The sequence below is a fragment of the Paroedura picta genome, chromosome 1 (genome assembly GCF_049243985.1).
Source record: "Paroedura picta isolate Pp20150507F chromosome 1, Ppicta_v3.0, whole genome shotgun sequence".
Classification (NCBI taxonomy): Eukaryota; Metazoa; Chordata; class Lepidosauria; order Squamata; family Gekkonidae; genus Paroedura; species Paroedura picta.
The window spans coordinates 123,381,600-123,405,289 of NC_135369.1; the positions used below are offsets into that span (position 1 = coordinate 123,381,600).

A 23,690-nucleotide genomic window follows, 5' to 3' on the forward strand; every position below is an offset into this window, starting at 1 on the left:
ATTTCATCTGGCCCAGGGGATTTGAACTCATCCAGTGCAGCTAAAAGCCTCTCAACAACCTCTCTGTCCATGTCAACCTGCCACCCAGACACTATCTCTTGACTACTGCCATCTCTAGATGTGCCTAAACCCTTTGACCTGTGGGGAAAAACAGATGTAAAATAGGCGCTGAGCCTTTCTGCTTTCTCTGCATCCTCCATTAGAGTTTGTCCATCTGCACTCATCAGCGGGCCTATTGCCTCCTTAACTTTACATTTGCTCCTCACATAACTGAAAAATCTTTTCTTGTTATAGTGGGCTTCCCTGGCCAATCTTAGCTCACTCTCAGCTTTGGCCTTTCTGATGATTGATCTACAGTGCCTAGTAACCTGTAGGTACTCTTCTTTAGAGCTCTGTCCTTCCCTCCATTTCCTGAACATTTTCCTTTTCTTTCTTAGTTCCTCTTGAAGTTCTCTGTTCATCCAAATAGGCTTCTTAGAGCTCCTGCAGTGTTTTCGTCTTTCTGGGATAGTCATTGATTGAGCATGCAATAGCTCTTGTTTGAGTAGTGCCCACCCTTCACATGCTCCCTTCCCTTCCAGCATTCTCGTCCATGGTATGACACTCATCATGTCTCTGAGTTTATTAAAGTTTGCCCTACGAAAATTCAACATCTGCGTCTGGCTACAAGCTTCCTTGCCTCCCCATCTCAAAAGGAATTCTATGAGGACATGGTCGCTTTCCCCCTAGGGTCCCCGCCTCCTTCACCTCATCCACCAACACTTGCCTGTTGGTCAGTATCAGGTGACTTCAGGTGACTTCCTATCAGGTGACTTCAATACAAAATATTGAAGTCACCTGATAGAATGTGGTAAACTTCTGTTAAATTAAGACAGTATATGATCAAGTGTCTGAATTGAAGTTTCCTTTTATAATTTTCAGAAGTTCCTAAAAAAATGAAAGCACCAAGTATAAACTGCCACATGGATCAACAATGATCAATAATTATCAATCAACGATAAATCAATAATGATTTAAAATGAAATGCAACCCTGGGAAGCTAGAGATTTCAGTCCTGGAGCAAAGAAGGTGAGGCATTCTTAACCCTTGCCTCTTAGGTCTGTTATATGTTCAAAATTGCCTCCTTTCCCACTGCTTCCCACCTAAAAGTGTGTGGGGGGCAGTATATTTAAAGATACATTGGGTTTTTTTTAAGTTGGGTGGCATTGCATCTAGTTTTAATACATTCTATGAAGCTTTTCCTTTTCATGTTCCTCCCAATTCGCACCAACATCTTGATCATAATCTATGCTAAACTCCAATCAGCCTTAGATAAACTTATCTGTTATCTTGGATTGGGAAGTGGTGAACAACCTTGGCCTCTTACCTCATAGAATGTCTAACAGCTGCATCAAACTGCAGAAAAATAATTTCTCTGTGCAAGGTCAGCATCTGGGCTACTTGGTTTGGATCTGAGGGATTATGAAGGTTGTCTATCATTTTCTGTAGCTCTTGGAGCTCCGTTCCTAGAATTCCAAACAGAGAAATGTGTACACTGGTATTTCTTGATCTCATTTATTTCAAACTCCAAATTGAAGTATTTTACTTAAATTCAGTTCAGGGCTAAAACCTGAAGGCTTAATAGATCGAAGCAAGGCTGAGGTAATTTTCACAGGGTCCACAGAGATAGGGTGGACAATAAAATAATAATAATAATAATAATATGGCTTCTCATTTATTGTCATTTTTCAAACATTTCAACAAAACAACATTTCAACAAAACAGGCAAATCAGCACTGCCCCAGGGTTAGTTCAAGGCATCCTGCTACCTACCCCAATTGCTGGCAGCAACATGAGCCCAAAAGACAATACACCTCTTCCTGAACCAAATTAGTATCAGGAACTGATAAGCACCTCATGGGCATCAAACCCTGATATTTCCATCCTGATATTTAGCACTTTCAATTTTTCCTCTGCAACGTCTATTATTGACTGCAGTGACACTACCTTTCCCCCATGGTACTTAGGAGCAGATATAAGTTGCTAGATTTGAGGAAACCACATTGAGGGCTCCAGTATTAAGTGAAGAATCAAAGAATAACAGAGTTGGTAGGGATCTCCTGGGTCATCTAGTCCAACCTGTACATTGCAGGACACTCACAACCCTATCGCTCATCTACTGTAACCTGCCACCCCCTTGAACCTTCACAGAACCAACCTCTCCATCGGATGGCTATCCAGCCTCTGTTTAAAAATTTCCAAAGACGGAGAACCCAGCACCTCCTGAGGAAGCCTGTTCCACTGACAAACCGCTCTAACTGTCAGGAACTTCTTCCAGATGTCTAGATGGAATTTATTTTGAATTAATTTCATCCCATTGGTTCTGGTCCATCTCTGGACCAACTCTGCTCCATATGGCATCCTTTTAAATATTTGAAGATGATTATCAGATCCTCTCTCCATCATTTACTCTCTAGGCTAAACAGACCAAACTCCCCCAACCTTTCCTCATTCTGCATTTTGCTGGATTAACTTTCCCCCCCCTCTCCCGCGCCTCCAATGTTGATGTAGTGAAGCAGTCTGCCACTAATTGGTCAGGGTGTCAGTTCAAAGGCTGCCTCGTTCCCGGTTGCCATTCCCTTGCAAGACTTATTTTTGCCCTCATTTGGGGATCTGTTTTAAAGTGACTGCACTTCAGAAGCCCACACTTCTATGAGCAGAGATTTGCCCCTTGGATTTACTTTCCCCTCCTTGTTCTCTGTGAGGCTGCTGCCTCCCCTACCTGCCCCACCCACCACCCTACTCCTGCAGGAAAAAAAAGATAAACAAGCAGCCTCGTGCTCCACTTGCCCCTTCTCCAGCTTGCCCTGGCTATATCATCAGGAGTCAAAATAAAGCACTCTCCAGCCTTGTGCTCTTTTAATACCGTCTGGAACTTTACCTGACCCCCGCACCCCAATCAAGAAAGAAGGAGACAGAAAATTAAGGCAATGCAAATGCAGAAGGGCGATGTGTTTAAAATCGGGGGAAAGAAAGGCTATAGATATGGGTGCAAATCAACCAGAATTCAGCAAGATCTGCAGTGGGGGAAAAATGTGAGTGCAGAAAGGGCCCTACTCTATACAACAGAAGGAAGGGGCAAGTGGTGTAAGCCCTCTCTTATGCAGGTAGACTCCCCTCTGCCTCTTGGGCAAGGACAGTGGGAAGGCAGAGAAGGAGGGGATGTCTCTTTTCTACAATTTTATTCTTTTCTACTAACATGATTTGTATAAGCAATAAATACGTATGATCATAAACTGTGTTTTGATCAAAGTCTATATTGATTTGTGAATGAGAATGAAGTGACTTTTTTAGGATTTTGCCTGTTCACTTTCATTACTGGCAAAACACTCCCAGTCTTTTTTTCTACCGATCCAGTAAAGAAAGCCACATTGAGGTGTCCAAGCAACATTTTACTTTAAACTTGGTTTTAATGTTTATTTTACTTTGTAAGTTGTTTCAGCAGTCATGGATGAGAGGCAATGCAGAGTTTAGCAAACCAGAGTGAAATGTATTGGTAATCCTACTGCATTCTGGTTTACACATAAACTTTGTTGCAAAATGATCTATCAGGAAAGAGCTGCATGGGTGGTCATTATGTGTGATTTTGTTTTTAGATTTTTTTAATGTTGTCGTATTTGCCTCTAAAGTAAAACACAGCATAAAAATATATTCTGTTTAAATGAAATGTACATCTAAATCCAGACACACTCATTTCTAAAGACAAAGTACCTACTACTAACCTATCTGCTCAGTCCCTCCCCAGTCTGCAGTTAGATGTTCAAAGCAGAAGTAGTCAAAGCAGCTCGGAGCACTTCCTAGCTGAGCAAAGCTGAAAATATATGAAATAATGTCGTGGAAAGCTGCTACAATTTGCAGTGTCACTCTCAAGGCTCGGTAGCCAACCTTCAGAAAAGACAAAAAAGGGTGAAAACCTTTCAAAATCTTCACAGATCATGTTGTTCCATTAAGCCAGTCTCTCCCAACTTTTTCACCATCAAGAAACCCCTGAAATATTCTTGAAGCTTAGAGAAACCCCAGCAGTGGCACAATCATGCAGAATATGGTTGGGAGGCATAGTTGTGTACATGCCCACCTGGGGCCCCTTCCCTTCCTACTACCTCCAGGCCATTGGCCATTGGGAGGGGGGCTGTTGACATAACCATATATGGTCATATCACCTGATAAATGTTTGACAAATTTTAACAATATATATAAAATTACATAACTTCCACTTATTTGGGAAACCTTTCCAGGGTTGCCAAGAAACCCCCGAGTTTCACGAAATCCTGGTTGAGAAAGCCTGTGTTAAGCAATGGCTGCTCTACCTCCTCTAGAATCAATTCCCACCCTTATTTAGTGCTCAAAATCCATTTTGCAAATGTGGGGGAAGGACAAGAAACACTTGCAAATTCATTGCTGGTTGGGCTCAGCAAATCTTTTAGTGTTTGCTGAATTTTGCACTAGATTTAGCATATGTTCTGGACCCAATGCACTGTGAGTAGAGCTGCCCTTGCACAACAGAACTTTTCTACATCACTTCAGCCTGCAGTGCAGCCCCTGGGAGTGTGGACATTTGCAGACAGAGTAGGGGGTATGAAACAGAGAAGGATATATCTCTGATCAATAAAACCACAAAACTTTCATTGGACTAGTGCAAATTCCCTGTCCACGGAACAGGTCTTTGTCTGTTGTTTCTGCTTCTGAGATCTCATTCTTTTATTCTGTATCCATTCTCATATTCCTATATTCCACACATAACATCTTTCTTCCCATCTGACATGATTTCAACCTCATGTTTCAAAGGGGACAGCTCCTGTCCCTTTCATAATTATGTAAAAACAGGAATCTCAGCAGGTCTAGAGCATCAAAAAGAAACTCATAACATCCTCTCAGCCATACTGCAATGAGATAATTGTAAGACAGTGGCCTCAGTGGTGGATTTTAGGACAGTAGCCCCTGTCTCACATCAGACACCATTACTGCACTGCCTCCTATCCAAAAGCTGGAGCAGCTAATGCTTCCCCACAATAGCATGACCACTCACCCATGTCCAGTAGGGGTTTTCCAATTATTTCAAGAAACAACAAGTTCAAGAAACTTCAATGGGCATATGCTGCTTGCCATACCGTCTTTAAGATTTCTGTGGAACAAGGGGAGAGGTAGCTCCAGCCCTTGGGTGAAGGCAGGGATGGTAGCCACTGGCAATGCAGTGGATAGATATGGACAGAAGGACACAAGGGCAAAAGGCAGTGGTGTCATGCAGTCCCAGGTGCCACTCAAGTTGGGGACCCACTGAATATCCTAATAATGTGCATTTGCTTCAGTCAGGACCTCTTCCTTTCAGAAGAATTCAAACAACATTAAACTGGTCCATCTTGAGGATTTTACCAGAATTGATAAGAATTTTGCCTGTCCTATGCACCCTCTTACTCTTTGTGTTTTATAACAACAGCACATTGAATATTTACGAGTTGGATATGATGCTGCTCTACCTCTTGGATGCATATCTCAATGTGGTGAGGGAGTTTGACTGTGGTAGTGAAGATGAAAGCAATACCATAAGGAGTTTATACCCTAACTACAAATGTTGAAGTGGAAGAAATTGGAAAGTGTTCAGGAAGAAATTGATTATACATGTAAACAAGATATGCTTGTAATCATAGCCGACTGGAATGCAAAAGTACGATACAAAGGAAAATAAAATATTGCCCAGAAAATTTGGGCTTGGAACATGAAATGAAGCAGGAAAGTGACATATTGAATTCTGTGAAGGCAACCAGTTGTTCATTGTGAACTGAACAGGCAATTGTATTCATGGACATCATTGGATGGCCAAATGCGAAAATCAAATACATTAATAAATTGGAAGTAGAAGATGAACAAGGTCTATTATTACTATTAAAAGGAGACCAGGAGCTGACTTTGGTACAGGCCATGAATTTATTAATACAAAAAATTAGAATGAAGCTGAAGAAAAATACCAAAACGATCTAAATTCTAAATAATATTCACAAAGAGTTTTAAGAACATATAATGAATATTACAAAGTTCAATTGAATGGGAACTGGAAGAATTGCGAGTTGAAACCAGAGATACAATCAAAGAATGCGCAAAGACTGTTTGAGCTATGCAGATGACACTACCTTTTTGAGTGAAAATAGTTAAGATATGAAATGATTGCTGCTGAAGTTTAAAGCAGAAAGTGCCAAATCTGGATTACAGCTGAACCTCAAGAAGACAAAAGTAATGACTACTGAGGAATTATACAACTTTACGTTTGACTATGAACCAATCAAAATCGTCAAAAGATTTCCTATTCCTGGGCACCATCATAGCTAAAACAGTACTGCAAACAAGGAATCAGAAAGAGATTGAGACTGGGAAGGGCAGCTAGGGAGGTGGCTGCCCATCCCAGTCCAGCTTTCATACCCATATGTAGCAATGAGGAATACTATACCTTGATCTTGGCCACCAGTGACATATGTCACTCATGATCAAGGTAATTACTATGTATGGATGAAAAAACTAGACAAGGAAGAAAGCTGACAGGCAGAAATGTGCTGCTGGAGGAGAGTTTCATGGACTGCCCAAAAGACAAGTAGGTTCTAGTCTGAATCAAGTCTGAATTCTCTGAATAAGCTAAAAATGACCAAACTGTGGCTATAATACTTTGGTAACATTATGAGAAGACAAGAATCACTGGAAAGACAATAATGTTCAGAAGATATGAAGGCAGCAATGACAGAAGACATCGCATGAGATAGATTGATTCAATACAAGTAGCTACGGCCTTCAGGCTTCAAGACCTGAGCTAGGCATTTTGGAGATCATTAATTCATAGGATTTCCATAAGTTGGAAGTTATTTGACATCACTTAAGACACACACAGGATGTTGTTTTCTCAAAACAGATACAGGTATATATAATTGTATGTATAATTGTGGCACTCTGGGAGCACAATAGGCATAGTTGTGAGAAACGCACAGCCTTTTCAAGATTCCATGTGAGATTTTTTTTTTAACTCTTTGAGGAGAAACAAGTTTGCACAGTTCTAATTTTCAGGCCTTTGTGTCAGTTGTGGAATGGCTCAGAACAGAGTTGTTCATAACTCTGCTAACCCTTATGTCAGTCATAAAAAGCCTCTAGAGTTACAGTGCAAAATTATCAATTACTTAATAATTTTCCCACCTTGACAGACATGGGCTCCAGAATATCTTGGGTTGCATCTGAATCTTTAGACAGTATACAATCTCAGTATACAATCTCACATCATGACTAGAATTCCAATGTGAGTGTTGAATTTTTCACTTTTCTTGTGCCAAGCCATACACATTTTCATTGTACGCATCATTTTCATTATCAATTAAATTTCTTTTACCGCCCTCCCAAGAACCAATTCAGGAGTACTTTAAGACTGTAAACATACTAACCTTCTCTGGTAGCATTTTAAACATAAATAGAGTTTCCGAAGGGTGGGGGATGAACCACAGATTCAAAAAGGATCGGCCGTCAGCAGACAGCAAACAGTGGGGTCGTGGATGGAATGACCTGAATTTACAAAAGGAATCTGGATTACTTAAAACAATCAGAACACAAAATTCTGTCATCTACAGGAGGTTTTACAACAAATGCTTGTTTCTCATTGCTGCACATTCCGTGCATAAACACAAGAAACTTAGGATTATTATTATTATTTATTGTTTTTATATTCCACCCTTCTCAGTTTTGATGGCTCAGGGCAGGGAACATCATAGTCAAACCATACAAATACATAGGGCCATTCCGCACTAGTTCAAAATTGCACAATGGTTGCAAATTGAAATCACTACTAATTTGCAGTTATGCACAACGTCGTTAACAATCTGCCACACTCCTGAAACTGATGTGCAAAAAGCACTTCGTTGTAGCGCTTTCAGGGAAATCCCAAAAAGTGGATTCGCCCTCGGGAAAGCGCTACACTCTTGCAACCAATCTGCAACACTAGCGGGAAAGTTCTGTGTGTTACCATTGTTGCGGTTTCTGCAAAGTCCCTCCCCCTGGCTCTCTCCACTGATCTTCCGGCGAAGCGATCGTCATTTTTTTTTCTCGGAGCGAGCGGAGATCAACGCACCGGCGAGCCTTCATTTACCCAGCGAGGTTTCCCTGGCTGCAGTCCCTCCCCAGAGCTGTTTTAAGTCACCAAACACCACACAGCCCCGTTTGCTGGTTTATTTTCCCTTTATTTTTCACTCTATTTTCGGCCGAAAATCGCGCTTGTGCAGGGGGGGGTATTTTTTTTCACTTGGGGGGAGCGTTGCAACGATGAAACGGCAGCTCAAACACTACCTGCTAGCTACATGGTTCTCTCCGCTGCAACGAATTAATGCATATTTGTTGCAACGTGTTTTGTTTTTTGTTTTTTTTAAACTTCCTTTAAAGGGAAAGGGGCTTTTCGGGAGCATGATAACGGCCACCCATTGGCTGCTCGTTTGATTGACAGCCAGGGGCGGGACAAAGCTCAGCAATATCGCTTCCTGGCTAGCAATTTTTGCCGAGACCGGAAACCTGTGGGAAACGATAGAAACGCAACTGGATTCCACTACAAAGGCAGGTATGCATAACAACGAATTCCACTATTTAAAATGGCGTTTTTTCGTTCTGAAACCAATTTGCTACATAGATCCTGGTGTGGAATGGCCCATAGAAATAGTAAAAATTATTTTCATTAAAATGTATAGTTTACCATATCTAATAAAACATTTAAAACTATAGATAAGCAGCTGTTTGATTAGTTAATTCCAACTCACCCCAGATGTTCTCCCCCTGTGCACTTTTTATGGGGCATTCTGATTGGGGTCCAATAGATATAAACATTTCACTGGCCCCAACCAAAGATTTGGTGGAAAAGTTCCATTCTACAGACCCTGCCAAATTGTTCCAGCTCCGACAGAGCCCAGATCTCTTCCAGGAGCTCAGGGCAAAAAATGTCCTGTCTGTGGTTGTGCCTAGACATACTTACTTGGGGCCAGAGCTCACTAGATGGTTGGAGTTAACCAAGTGTAGTGCTCTGCAAGGGGCATAGGCAGAGGTATGCTGGGCCCAGACTGTAAATAGCCATAATGGTGAGTACCCAAACTTTAAACCTGATCCGGAATTCAACTGGGAGCCAGTGCAATTGCCAAAGCACAGGCTGTTCCCATGAAAATCCACATAGAGTGGGTTACTGAAGTCCAGTCTAAAGGTGACTGTTGCATGGATCACCATGGCTAGGCGTTCCCTTTCTACTACCTTCCCCAGAAAAGCAAGATGTGAGACAAGATTGTAGTTGGCAGGCTCCCATGGGTCCAGCGATGGTTTCTTCAGTAGAGGGCAGACCACCTCCTTCTTCAAAGCCTCTGGGAATTCTCCCATCATGAAGGAGAGGTTGATTATCTCCCGGAGGGGAGCACCTAGCTTTTCATTGCCCATTTTAAGTAGCCATGAGGGAGAAGGATCTAGTGAGCATGTGGTCAGCCTAACTGAAGCCAGCACCCCATCCACTTCATTATTATTATTATTATTATTATTATTATTATTATTATTATTATTATTATTATTAGTTAGATTTATTTCCCGCCACTCCCCGTAGGCTCGTGGCGGGTAACAATAGTCTTGTCCCCATTACAATACCCATTAAAAGACTTTAAAACAATCCCAACATGGCGGAAGCTCTCATTATTCCCACCCCTGCTATCAGAGCAGCAGGGAGGATGGGGAGAAGATCTAACTTAGCGGTCCCCAACCTTCTTCTGGTTGGGGATCGCCTCCAGGGGTGGGGGAGAGCCAGCGGCCCGGCTGCCGCAGTTGCTCATAAACGTGCATGCCCAATTGCTGCGTGTGTGCGTTTTGGCCACCTGGTGGCGATAACACGTACGCGCAGAGTTGCAAACAAATTTTAAATTGCCTTTCCCCTTTCCCACCAGCCCTCAGTGGCTCTTAAAAAAACTGCTGCTAAAGATTACAGGGGGCAGGCTGCAGCAACATGAACAGGCCAAAATTGCCACCTCACTGTCTCAGACAAAGCAAGACCCATTAATGGAACAAACATTTCTTCATACAAGATGGAGGAATGACTAATTTGGTCAATTTTCCTTTATTTCCTGCAGCCTATTAAAGAATATTGTCCTGAAAGGTCCTCTGAGCCTCAGCAACACCTCTCCGGAAGAGTGTTGAGAGAAGAGAAAGGCACCAAACTTCTGCTTCTGTGAAATACCTTTCTGCCAAAGCCTTGGCTCTAACTCATAATCCTTTTAGAGGATTTCTTATAGTGACCCAAACAAATGTCCTGAGGACTCCAATTCAGTAAACGCTGTGAAAGTGATCAGTGTCCAAATGAGAGACTTCCATTTGGCTTATAATTTACTTTGAGCTTCTGTGAGGGATACAAGAAAGAATAATGAACAATCCTCTCCAATTGTTGACACCTCTCTCTATTATTTGATGACAGTTCTATGATTTAGAAACTGAAGTGTTCAGCCTGTTTTAGGAATGGAACTTTAAAAGTCTATTCACCTTTATTTTCCTACCAAATCCTCAATATTCATAATACTCATCAGAATGCAGCAATAAATCCATTCTACCCTACAAAATCTTTTGATATGGCTTGTAGAAATTAGAAGAAACAACAGCTCAAGCAGTAACAAACCTGGGATCATTCTTAATTTTTTCCTTCCCTTCTTTCTTCTCTTGTGGCAGTCCTATAATGAAGTATTTGTCTCTTATGTTGGGGAGATCGTCTATCAAAGCTTTTATACTGTTGTAATATGCAATGATCTGGCTTCGAAGAGAGTATTGTGACATACGATGAGCAACCCTAAATTGTATTTAAAAAATAGCATTAACAAAACATTATACAGCTTGCAACAGCATCCAGTGTATTCTCTTGCCACAGCTTTCTTTTGTGTCTTTAGGCAATTCTCTTAGCGTTTTTGTAACACTAAGACCACAATTGCCTGTGATTTTACAAGATCCAGCAGCAATGTCTCAAATGAAAACATTTCAGCTCATAAGAATGGAAGTATATTCCCCTTGGATCCTCATAGTTAAGTTTGCTTTACTCAGTGGACTCTATGCCTTTAATTGTCCTTAAGTTATTTATTATTACAAATTATTTTGGTAAGCAGCCTATAAATTGATGGTATTTTAAACATTGTCAGAATGCATTCCAGGCTTATTGTGGTTTAGTGGATTTGGTAGTTGTTCAGTTTAGTTTTTAGCATTCTGTTATTAACTAGCTGGGTAAGCTGTGGTTATATCTTGTGACAGATTTTCTGGGGGGCTAGATACCACCTTGCCCAATTTTTTCTGTCACACACTTCCCCACCTATTCCATTGCACAAATAAAAGTAAATTTAAAATGATTTGCAGTGATAAATCTCTATTTGAATAGGAATGCCAGCCTCCAGGTGGGACACGGGGGGTCTCTTGCAATTACAGCTCATCTCCAGAGTACAAAGATCACTTCCCCTAAAGAAATTGGATGCTTTGGAGGATAGATTCTGTGGGGTTATATCCCACTGAGGTCACTGATCTCCTGAGGCTCCATCCCAAATCTCCAGGCGTTTCCCAATCTGGGTCTGGCAGCCCCACCCCACCCCCACCCATTGGCCAGGAGGGACCTGACAGCACTAACCAAGCCAAGATTAATAAACAGCCAGACATGAGATTATTTGCTTTTTTAAGGTGAACAAGAACCAAGTTTATTCAGAAAGAAACACACAAGTGAGATAAATGGACAAGGAAACTATACCAAGCATCAGATATCTCCTCAGATCTTCAACTTATACTCTTGTTAAACTAACCTCTCACTCTTCATTTCTAAACTCTAATCCAGGCTTTCTCAATCAGAGTTTCATGAAACCTTGGAGTTTCTTGACAGCTCTGAAAGGGTTCCCTAAATGTGCAGGGCTTTATTTTTAATTTATATTAATTATACTAATTTATATAACTTATATAAAAATATAAAAAAATTGGTTAAACATTTATCGGGTTAGATGTTGACCTATCTCCCCTCCCAAAATGGCCAATGAGGAGCCTTGATGGGATGGGAAGGGGAAGGGCCCTGGGTAGACATGTACATACCTATGCTTCCCAACCATATTCTGCACCATCGCACCACTTCTGTGGTTTATCGAAGCTTAAAAAATGTTAAAGAGGGTTCTCAATGGTAAGAAAGTTGGGAAAGGCTGGTCTAACCATTAAAACCTAACTTCCCACTCATAATGTACACTTCCCCGAGATGGCTGTCCTGAGAGGGGAGGTCTTATAAATCCAATTATAAATACATTGTCAGATCTGTTCTCCAATACACAGCTCTCACTGTCTAGTTCCAAGCTCTGCTCTGACATGCTGTTGAGTCTCAGGACCATTAGAGCAGTGGGGACTGGGGAGCTTGTTGAAGTGGGGAGGATTGCTGAAGGAAGCCCAGTTCTTACCATTGCACCAAGGTATCATTTTTGGATGACAAGCCTATTCTGTAAATACTGCAACTTATTTTTCATATCTCAATGAAACAAAACTTTACACCAATAACTACTAGCGATATATTCTATATTTATTTCATGTACTTACTTATAACAGTATTCAGCAATAACTTCCCTTTTGACTTTGTTAACTTCATCCTGTAATGAATTACACAATTTATTCTTAAGATTTCTGCAGATTTACATAATTCTGCACATAAAAGTAAAAATATGACAGAGAAAGTTTCACTGGAAAAATTATTTCTCTCTCATGCACAAATCAAAAGTATGTTTTAATCACAGAAGTTTTTATTTATATCCCCACCCCCACTATTTGAAGTTCAGCTGTGGTTATGTCACCTACATGCAAAATAAGCCTTACAGGGCACAACAGAGGCCTGCTTTGCCACCTTTATGAGTGACACTCCCCACAGAATGCCAAACTCTTTCAGAGAATAGGAGGCCAATGCTCACCTCTCCTATCTCAAGGAACATTAGCTCAGCGTGGTGAACTGGGTCAAGCCCTGTATGTTCAGACTAAACAGACCACTCCTGTCTATGCCCCAGGGAATCTCTGGAATGACAGAATGACCTGAGTGTCCAGCAGGGCTTGCCCAGTTCAGAAGCTCACTGGAGCACCAGAGGCAATGCAGTCAAATAGGAGTAAAATGCACTCTGGTAAAATGTGCATTTGGCAGCTTCTTGTCAGGAGAGATGGGATACAGCTGGAAGCCCTTCCTCTGACAAAGACTGAGCCTGGCTGCAGGCGGTTCGGTCTTGGCAAGGAGGGCCAGTCTGTCTATACTAAAAAGAAGGATGGCTTTTTGGGATGCAACATCAGCATTCCCTGCTTATCCATCTGGACAGCAGACTCTAGTCTGCTGTCTTGTGCTAACAAAGTTCTGTCATTTTGTCTTCTGGTATCTGACCTCAGTCTGTCTCCTGGATTCATGAACCCTATGGTAATTCAGTCCCTATATTTCCTTCGGTCCCATTCCTAAACTTCCCCACTGTCCGCTGAACTCCATCCCCAGGCTACAACCCTGCTCACTCCTCACACACCGCTCAGACTGTCTCCACTCTACCTGGCTTGGCTCTTGGACTCTGTTCTTGGACTGTGCTTGAGCATGATGACTTGGCCTGAGTGCGACCCAACAGGGTAGCACAATGTGTCCCTCTTGATTCTCTTGAACCTCTCAGTGGCTTTCAATACCATCAGTTATATTTCTGGGCCACCTTTCCAGACGGGTATTGTAAAACACTGTTCTGCAGTGGTTCTGGTCTGACCTGGCAGGTAGGTTTCAAAAGGTGGTGCTGAGGGACTGCTGCTCAGCCCCTAGGCCTCCGGGCTGCTGGGTACTGTAAGGTTCCATCTTTTCCTCTATGCTTTTTAACTTCTACAGTAAATCACTGGCTGAGGTCATCCTAAGATTTGGGCTAGACTGTCACCAATATATGGATGGCATTCAGATCTATCTTGCACTTTTGGCTGATCTCATGAAGGCTATAGAAACCTTGAACCACTGCCTGGAAGCATTTTTGGATACAGGCTATTAAACTGAAGCTTAATACCAACAAGACAGAAGTGCTACTTGTGAGCAGAAGGTATAACTCAAGATATAAGTTGTCACCTCATTCTGGGTAGAATTGCACTTCCTTTAAAGGAACAGGTCTGTAGTCAGGGGGTGATCTTACACCCAGGCTTACTGCTGAATAAGCAAGTGAGAGCTGTAATCAGGAGTGCCTTATATCAGCTTCACCTGATTAGCCATCTGTGGCTTATCCTGGGAAGAAAAGATATGGCCACTGTGGTACATGTTCTAGTTACATCTAGATTAGATTACTGCAATGTGTTATGTGAGGTGATGATATCTGGCTTGCAGCTGAAGAACTGACTATTGTGTCACCACACAACTTTCTCCCAAAGAGACAAGGCTCAAAACAGGGGAATATTTGATGCGTAAATCTTCAAGGTTCAGCTTTTTAAGCAGGTGACAACAACTTTTATTATTATTAATAATAATAATTTGATTTCTATGCCACCCTCCCAGTGGACTGGCTCATGGCTGTGTACAACATGTAAACATAATGGCATTAGTTAAAAACATACAATAAAATAATATTTAAACTAAAATTAAAATGTACAACAATGTCAACATCAACCAGATGGATATTATATTACTCAATTCTCTTAGAACTAGATTGAAATTTGTGGTGGCTTTAACAAGGAGACCCAGTAGATGTTTTAAATGTCTGACACCCTACCTTCCCTGAAAGATGCATTAATTTACCCCAGCTGTTAGGTTCAAATTATAAAGACAACATGGAAATTGGATTTGCTCTAGTAACAATTGAGGCTTCTTTCTTATAGTGGCTGACACATATAACATAGCCAATTTTTAGCTGATGTGAATATTCTTCCTGCAAGTGCTGACTAATAAATCATCACGTTTTCTCCTAAATGAATAATACATACTGTATAATTGTTCTAGTAGTTCAAATTTTTAAAAAGAAGTTTGCTATTGCTTTGTATAAGTCAGATGACAGAATTGACTTGGTATGATTCTTTAAATATATTCAAAATTATGAACACATTTGTTAATTCTATAGAAAGCATTTTAAAGTTCTCTTCACATGCCTTAAAAATCTCAACTTACTTACTGAATTTTGCATTCTGTTACCCAGTATTTGTTTCTTTTGAATAAATGTATTCAACATGATATCCCGTGGACCTTGTTTCTCCAACTGAATTGAAATAAAAGCTTCTGGAGGTCTGAGAAATAAATGAAAGTGCCAACTTGGAGATGATTAACTGGAGAAAGTGATGCTATTCTGTTTACAGCCAAGGTGGATATTTGAATGATAGAAATATTTACTGGATTGCTAGAGATTTTAAATATTTATGCTACGATTATAAGTAGACTGAATTCCTTTGCATGTGCCTCACTTGAGCAGTGTAGAAGTTAATTCCCTATCTATAATCAATACAATCTTTTAGCACCAACTAAATCTGACATCCTATCTGGTTTCTCTAACAATTCCCTGCCATTCTGAAGAACTCTGTTAAAATCCTTAATATCTGTCCGCCATCTCACCTCTATTTTTCCTCTTATATGTCTGTTTAGTTTATTAATTCATTTAATTATTTTTTTTCAATAAAATCATTCTTTATTTTATAAACTGGTCGCTGTGTGAGTTTTCTGAGGGAAGTATCTGATATACACAGGCGAAGGCTTCCATTTTTACCCCTCTTGCAAACTAAATTCCCCAGGTCGATCTAATTTGGGTAACAATGAGGCCTATGACAGTGCAAATTAACTGTTTGGAAAAGATGACACTCCCTTCCTGGTAAACATACTTAGAATTACAGCCTCACAATGAAATCTAAATGAGCAATTATATACATAGGAACAAGCTTGGAAGGGTCTTTATATTCCATTATTGTAACAAGCTACCTCTTTAAGTTCAAGTGTCCAGCTGCAAAACGCCCAATGGAATAAGAGATCTGTGCTGCTGTTGCCAGCAATTGGCTTTCTGTTTCATTCCCAACAGTAGAACTTCTTTCACTGGCTGAGCTGCTCTGACTCTGCATGCTCTGGTTTCCTTCCTGAAATATTAGGGACATCCATTCTGCCTTTACACAAAACACACACTGCCTATTACATAAAACAGATAAGCAATTCTACACATTTGTGGCAAGAAGGAGATAAAGGATTTCTGCTGTTGTTCGCTGTCCCACTCCAGGCCAGGCTTGTGCTCGTGTCTTGATCGCTTGGTTTGCCACTTCTGGTTTGCAGCAGTCCTGTTGCAGAGCACGTGGGGCTTGCTGGACAGAATTGGGCGGGGTGGGGCAACTTTGGACCCGTGGGGGGAGGGGGTCGCTTTCTTGCCAGCTCTAAAAGAGTTGAGTGAAGCGTTCCGGTGCATAGGCTGGGCAGCTGCAGAAGGAGCCAGTGGGGCACTGGAAATGCGTGTACGCAGGTGAAATGTGTGCGCATGTGCACAAGAATAGAGGTGGTGTTGATGCAGCCATTGCCATGGCTCCGCTACCTCTGCCGGCCACTGCCTCCAACTGCCTCCGCCCGCCTCTGCCGCCACCACCCACCTCCACATGCTGCCTGCCGCTGCCGCTTTCCGCTGCTGCCCACTGCTGCAGCGGTGGGTAGCCTGGAGACCCTGGGGAAGGGGCCAAGCAACCCCAAATGGGATCCCGACCCGAAGGTTGAGAACCACTGCTTTAAAAGGCAGGAAAGGCACATTCTGCAAAAACACTTACCTTCATGTGTACAGTTTGTGTGGGATGCATTAGGTGGCAAAATGCAGCTTGCTGAACAGCAACAAGGAGACTATTTTTCTGAGTGACTTGGCAGGCAAGAGCAATCTGCAAGTTTTCTATCCCAGAGTGCAGTAAGAGCTGAAAGGTAGAGGTAAAAGTAAAGAACGAAAAGGAAACAAATACGGGATGGTTATATACCTATAATGTAAAATTATAAAATTCATGGCATAATTATATAAATGTTTGGTTTCATAAAAGTGCTATAAACTTGGTGTGGCAGATTGTAAAGGATTAATGACTAACAGAGGCTGAGAACCCTTGAGTTACAGACTGTTCAAATAGAAGTCTATTTAGTTAAGGAATGACTGTTGAGAACTGACAGTTGAAGAAAATACAGTTAAGTACTGACAGTGGGCTGGGAAGGAAACTAAGAGATCAAAAAGGATCTTAATTCAAGGGAAAAAAGAGGAAATATTTTCTAGTAAAGAGAAGTGATCCCTGTCCAATTAAGAAGGGAAATAGCTTCTAGAAAAGAGGAATGATTCCCCGTCTGTATATAAACAAGGATTTAGGAAACTTGGTTGTATGTTCCTGCCTTCTGAACTTTACATGTTGGTGAAGTAAACTTGAAATTGACTTGAAATTATAAAGGCTATTGCCTTCCCAGTTGCAATGTATGGCTGTGAAAGTTGGACCATAAGGGAGGCCGAGCGTCAAAGAATTGAGGCTTTTGAACTCTGGTGCTGGAGAAGACTCTTGAGAGTCCCTTGGACTGCAAGGCGAACAAACCGGTCAGTCCTAGAGGAGATCAGCCCTGACTGCTCCTTAGAAGGCCAGATCCTGAAGATGAAACTCAAATACTTTGGCCACCTCATGAGAAGGAAGGACTCCCTGGAGAAGAGCCTAATGCTGGGAGCGATTGAGGGCAAAAGAAGAAGGGGATCACAGAGAATGAGGTGGCTGGATGGAGTCACTGAAGCAGTCGGTGCAAACTTAAATGGACTCCGGGGAATGGTAGAAGTCAGGAAGGCCTGGAGGATCATTGTCCATGGGGTCGCAATGGGTCAGACATAACTTCGCAACTAACAACAACAACAAATCAAGTAACAGTTATGAAAGATGATACAAATAACACTGCTGCAAACAAAACAGACCTCAATGGAAGATGTAAAAAATGCTTATTGTACAGGGTTATGATTAATAGAAAAACATTGTCACCTGAAGAATGCTGTCTTTTGAGTGAAAGCTAAATTTTCCAATTTGCTTGTCGATATCTTGGATGCTTAACACTAAGCTGGATGGAATATACCTGCATGGAAGAAATATTTCCTAAATGACTACAGAGCACATTAAAATTAAAAAAATACAGTATTTTCTTACTGCTCACATAGTGGATTGCAAAGTTTCAACTTCATTATTCACATTTCAATTGTATTACAAAGGGATAGCCGATATTTGATACATTGCCTTATTCTGAACAACACTAAAGTGGTATTTTTAAAATATGAGCACATAAAATATGACTGGTGGTGTGGGATATTACCAAAAAAAACCCCAACAACAACAACACTACAGCTGAGGAATGCAGCTCAAAGAAAATAAAAGGGTTTGGGAAACATCCTTTCCTATTCCCATAGCATTCGAAGAGGACCAGTTATTCATTTGCTCATTTGTAATAGGCTGGATTTCTGAACATGTGAACATGATTGGTTGGATGTTTAAAATGTCAAGGGTCATAACTGCGAGGGGAACCTGCAGAAAGAAAAAGCCAAAAATAGGCTAGGGACAAAGTAGTAAAGGATATGTTACTCCTTACTGGGAACTTCACTGCCCCGGCTCCCATATAGGAACACAATGCAGGGCAGACGAGTTGCCCTGGGCCAAATGCTTCCCTGTGAAGGAGCAAGAAGAGGCAGGGCAACCTGCCTGGCTCAGACTCTAGCCTGCAGCCTGGCACAAAGCCTCCAGTGTAGAAATGATAGGATATCTCCAGGCAGGAAATCAAAATTTGGGGAATGGTAGTTATAGATAAGTTTCTGAAGCATTTGTTCTTCTGTCCTCTGCCCCTTTTTCATTTGCTGTTAAATTATTAAACAATAAATTAGTTTTCTGAACATTTCTACACCTAATACCTCAGTACTATTAAATCCTTATCCATTGGTCCTCTTATGTATTTGGTGAACTGGCCTGGGAGTGGAGCTGTCCAGGGTGTCTGAGTGCTAATATGGCCCCTAGAGCTCCTGCACTCCATCGCCATCTGCTCCCTGCTGCCTGACCCAGAGACGGGGCCGTGCCTGCAGGACTCTACACTCTGAGCAGTTGGCCAACCTCTCCGATGTTGTGGGCAACACGGTGCTGGAAGCCCTGGAGAACTCGCCCCATGGCGGCTACCTGAGCCCACGCCTGGCCACCACCTTCCTGCATGGCGCCCTTAGAGAGCTGCCCACCAAAGGCAGGTTCAAGATCGATGCTGTACACAACCTGCCGCACCCAAGCAGTGATGGTGTCAGGGCTGCCAAGCTGCTGCCTGTCAAGATCTGCAAGAAAATTGGCCTTCACTCCGTATGGGCTCAGGAGGCCGACATGAGCAGCCACATGGAGGTGGGATGCTCCGTGCTCTGCTCGCCTGGCAGCCTGCCTGCCTCCTGGATGAAGGAGAACAACAGCAAAGATAACCTGCCACCCTCAGCCTCCCCCATCCGAGGCCAGCATGGGGAGAACAGTGGGTGTGCCCCGGGGGCCCCCAGCTATGGAGGCGGGAGGTCAGGTTCTGCATCCAGGCCAGGAAGCGCACACTAACCCCAATGGAGTTGAGCCCCCTCCCCAGGCCAGCCCTCGGCCCCTCTTCCAGTCCCATCCGAGGTTCATGGGTATCTTCAGGTGTGCCATCCGTGGCCATCCCACTTTGATCGTTGTGTCCTTGGCGAGTGACTCTGCCTTTCTCCAGTGCCTCAGGCAGGGTCACTTTTTGTCCCCAAGTCTTGGGGCAAGTGTCTCTGGAGCACTTTGGGAGACGGCATTGGGCCAGACTGCTTTCCGGAGAGCAGGGAAGCCGGGAGTTACCAGGCTGTGTGGGATTGCAGCCAATGTGTCTTCCCCTTTTGGCGAATAATTGCCCAAGGTGCTCAGCCTTTTCGTTGATTTCCACCCCAAAAAAGAGCTATCTTTGGTTTCGTTTTTTACAGCATATCTCCTTTCCAGTGCCCTTTTTTAACTCTTAAAATTATCCATTTAATTTGCTGACATAATCTTTAAAGTCAACTTTTTAATCCCCGCCCCTGCCTTGCGATGGGAAGGTCTCCAGGGGAGTGCTGCCCCTCTCCACGTCTCGCCATCACTGCCTCCCCCCCCAACTTCCGTCCCGCTAGCACCTGCTGCTGTTCAGCTTACAGAGGGCTTTCTGCTAGTATGAAATAAAACATATTTCAATGTATACTTGCGGATATTTGTAATTTAAATAATGTAAAAATTTCCAGTAGCATCATTTCTCATTGACAGGCCATTTATCACAGGTACCCCTTACAATAAGGGACACTTCAGATATTTTGCACATACCTTTGCATTCATTTAAAATGATCTATTCCTGAAAGCTACTGCATGTTTTAGAATTGTGTTATGGTCAAAGCACACGTTCTGCTAACATTGGTGATGGTGTAAAGTGGATCATTCCAATTTCATATGGTACATGAATGCTGAACAAAGTCAAAATCCACCTGTTCAATTAAGTTAAACTTCTAAATTAGAAATCCTTCCTTCCTAACCAGAGTCCATAAAAATGTTTTTGGGATCTGTAGTAATCCCAGGGCATACATGAGGATAGAACTGTAGAGATGGTATCCTTAAACAGTGGAGCATTTACAGGTACAGCAATACAGCACTGCAATATCAGAGACACTATGCTGCATTCACTTTGTGTGGCATAGTCCGTGTCAGCTCTTGCCTGGCACTTCTGCTTCTCTGAGACTGTCACAGCATATTACCCTACCAAGCATCCAATGACCAAAGCTCTTGCCTTTCAAGCCTTAGTTGCACTTCTGGAATGAGTTTCCCTGGGGAACAGGAAGAGGCTGAACTACTGGATTCTGGCAAGGACAAGATATGGATTGCCATGCCATAATCCAAATTTTATATGAAGTGTTTATATCAGTCATGCAAAAAGGAAACAAGAATAACTTTCCAGTGCTTCAGATCTCGACACATTAAGCTTACTCTAGACCTGCATATAAACAAATTACTGAAATATCCACAAACTCCTAGCTTACCTATCCACACCCTTGTCATCCTCAAGAAGAGAAGTAATGAATATTGGTGGGGGTTGATCTGCTTTCTCTTTGTGAGTTGCAAATTCAAAGTACACAGGCCTTAAGTACAAATGGAATTCATCAAAACCCATTTCTCCTCCAAAATCTTTGTACAATCTACAGGAAAGGAAACATACATATTCCAAAACCCATTATAATAGTTTACATTAAAAACAGGATTAATATTTGCATATTTTTACTTACTAATAATGTCATCAAGAATGTAGCAAGTATTGCTGCTTACCAGCGTTTTTGTATCTGTGGTGCACAAGCTCTGGAGGATTTACCCCATTATATATTTGACTGCTTACTTCACACTCCACCCAGGGCCAAATTCCTCAATGAGATTTTAAGGGGCTTAAACCTGCCCTCTGTTGCTGAAAAGACAATCTATCTTTTATCTGACCAAGTTGTTAAAGTATCATATAAAACCGCTCTTTTTGCTTTGGCTGCAAGGAAAACAAGGGCCAACACTGTTAATACTCTTGCACTTTGTACTCGTGTATGTTGCTTCAGTTCTTTGGTCTTAAATTTTATAATTTTATACAGTTCTTTTATTCTATTTTAGTGTTATAAATTTGTATTTTATATTTTGTAAAGGCCTATGGCTATATACAAATAAATGTATCACTAAAGTATTGCTGCTTCTGGCAATGTCCAAAATGTTAAAATTTGTTTAATGTTGATTAGAATATAGAATACAGAATTACAGAATAGCAATAGATGAATCCAACTCCACTTGAATCATATTTGGACTGCAAGTTACAAGCTTCCCAGTGAACATTCTGAAAAGGGTGGCGTTTTAAAAAGGAGATCTAAATACACATATCACTTGGCGTGCCTGTTTGGGAACTGTAGGACAGGGTCTGGCAGGCAGCCGTGCATTCCGTAAAACAAGGGGGGTTTTATTGTGTTTAACTGTTTATGTTGTAAACCGCCCTGAGACCTATTTGGAGAAGGGCTGTCTAAAAATTAATAATTATTATTATTATTGTAATTATCAGACTGTAGAACTGCATAGGGAGACGGGACATTGTTCTATCAGTTACAGTGGCTTTTATGAAAACCTAAGTAAATTTAACCTGGCAGGAATGCAGCACAGCTTCTCATCAAGACCTAACAAATGATTAACATAATCAGATTCTCAGTAAGCACAACAGCATCTTCTGGTCCCAGTTGCCTGGTCTGATAAATGTCAACCAAGCAGAACATCAGTTTGCAAAACATGATTAGTAATTGCAAGACTTAAAAGGGTAAGAGTACCCAACTTGTAGTCAGAAGCACTGCACTGAAGATTTAGAATACAAGCACAAGAACCAAAATAGGAACTCGAAGTCATGCTAGGTCTGGATGTATGTATGTATGGGGCATTTTGGTTGAGGATATAAGAAAAGAGAGAAATAAAAGCACACCAGAATTATAGTATTACTAGGGGGCAAGCCTGTTGCATTCAGGAATACAATGGGCATCTAGATTGGGGTGGGTGGCTTCTCCCTCCCCCCAGGACCTGGAAAGGCTGCAGGCTGGAGGCCCCCAGGCAGGAAACTCATCGGCAGGGGCAGCTCTCATGCAGCAGGGCTTTGCAGCCTCTGAGCCTCAGAGGGAAGTGGAAGGAAGAGGGGGTGGTCAGGGGTGGGGGACGGAAGGCGACTGGCTGGCCGCTGGACAGACAGGCAATCCGGTTCGAGGAGGAGGCACTCAGGGGCCGAAGGCCGCCCTGAGTGGGTGTTAAGTCCTGAGTGGCACTTAAGCCATGAGGCACACTCCTCCTCCAAGGCCTTACCAGAAATATATTTTGTGGAACAGATAATTGGACATGCACATTTATAATAAAAAGACCCCAAATGATCAAAGGAAATGATGAAAAATGCTTATCAGTATTTCTTCACAAAATTTCTGTAATTGTCAAACTCAGGGCCCACTTCTAACCTGCCCAGCTGTGCACTCTCTACTGCAGCTTCTATCAATCGATGACGAAGAGTTAAAACTTCCAGAAGCCTTGAGAAAACATTCACGACAAACACTTGTTTCTCCTTGCCCTGCTTCTCTTCTCCCCCTGTTACAGATGTCAGTGCTGACATTGCAATCTCTCTTACAAGAGAAGGATCTTCAACCAGAACATCCATGAACAACTATTAGGAAAACATAGTAATTATAAACAAGCAAGAAAAATAATAATACATTTTTGTCACTGTAACTTTTAAAAACCCTGCCTACATTGTTGGAAAATAAAGCTGAGGACAAATGAAGTATTCTTATGTCACCAGTTTCAGGCTAAACATTTAATGTTGGGTGAGATTTCAGTAATAGTGATATAACCCCACAGTAGGGAATTTTAAAGCATCACAAGCAACATGTCTCTTTGTGGACTCTGGGGCCAAGGAAGGAAGCAGCAAGGATGGCCATTGCATCTGGCATCCAGTAGACCAGATGGCTGGATGAAGGGCAGGCAGCAGCATTTGACTCTAGCATGAGAGACACATATTTGGGACAGGGCGCCCAGCCATCCCTGGTGTATTGATCTCTATCCTGGGCTGTCTGTTCAGCCCAGATGCTGAGGAGCAGGATAAGGACATGTCATGTGGCTCCCCACAGAGCACAAAGCCGAAGGCT

The 23,690-nt window shown here is 42.1% G+C and overlaps 1 protein-coding gene across 8 annotated transcripts in view; it reads right to left on the reverse strand.

Annotated features, from left to right (window-relative positions):
- Positions 1–23,690, reverse strand: part of LOC143819972 (uncharacterized) — a 103,666-nt gene that overhangs the window by 33,159 nt on the left and 46,817 nt on the right. For all 8 annotated transcript variants that reach the window (XM_077302310.1, XM_077302283.1, XM_077302324.1 and 5 more), the window contains 11 exons: positions 23,007–23,209; positions 21,039–21,194; positions 17,995–18,085; positions 16,777–16,914; positions 15,956–16,107; positions 15,162–15,273; positions 12,610–12,659; positions 10,685–10,852; positions 7,452–7,569; positions 3,762–3,924; positions 1,367–1,505 (listed from right to left, as the gene is read on the reverse strand). In XM_077302310.1, the coding sequence (XP_077158425.1) occupies positions 1,367–1,505; positions 3,762–3,924; positions 7,452–7,569; positions 10,685–10,852; positions 12,610–12,659; positions 15,162–15,273; positions 15,956–16,107; positions 16,777–16,914; positions 17,995–18,085; positions 21,039–21,194; positions 23,007–23,209 (1,490 nt within the window). The remainder of the gene's footprint in view (positions 1–1,366; positions 1,506–3,761; positions 3,925–7,451; positions 7,570–10,684; positions 10,853–12,609; positions 12,660–15,161; positions 15,274–15,955; positions 16,108–16,776; positions 16,915–17,994; positions 18,086–21,038; positions 21,195–23,006; positions 23,210–23,690) is intronic.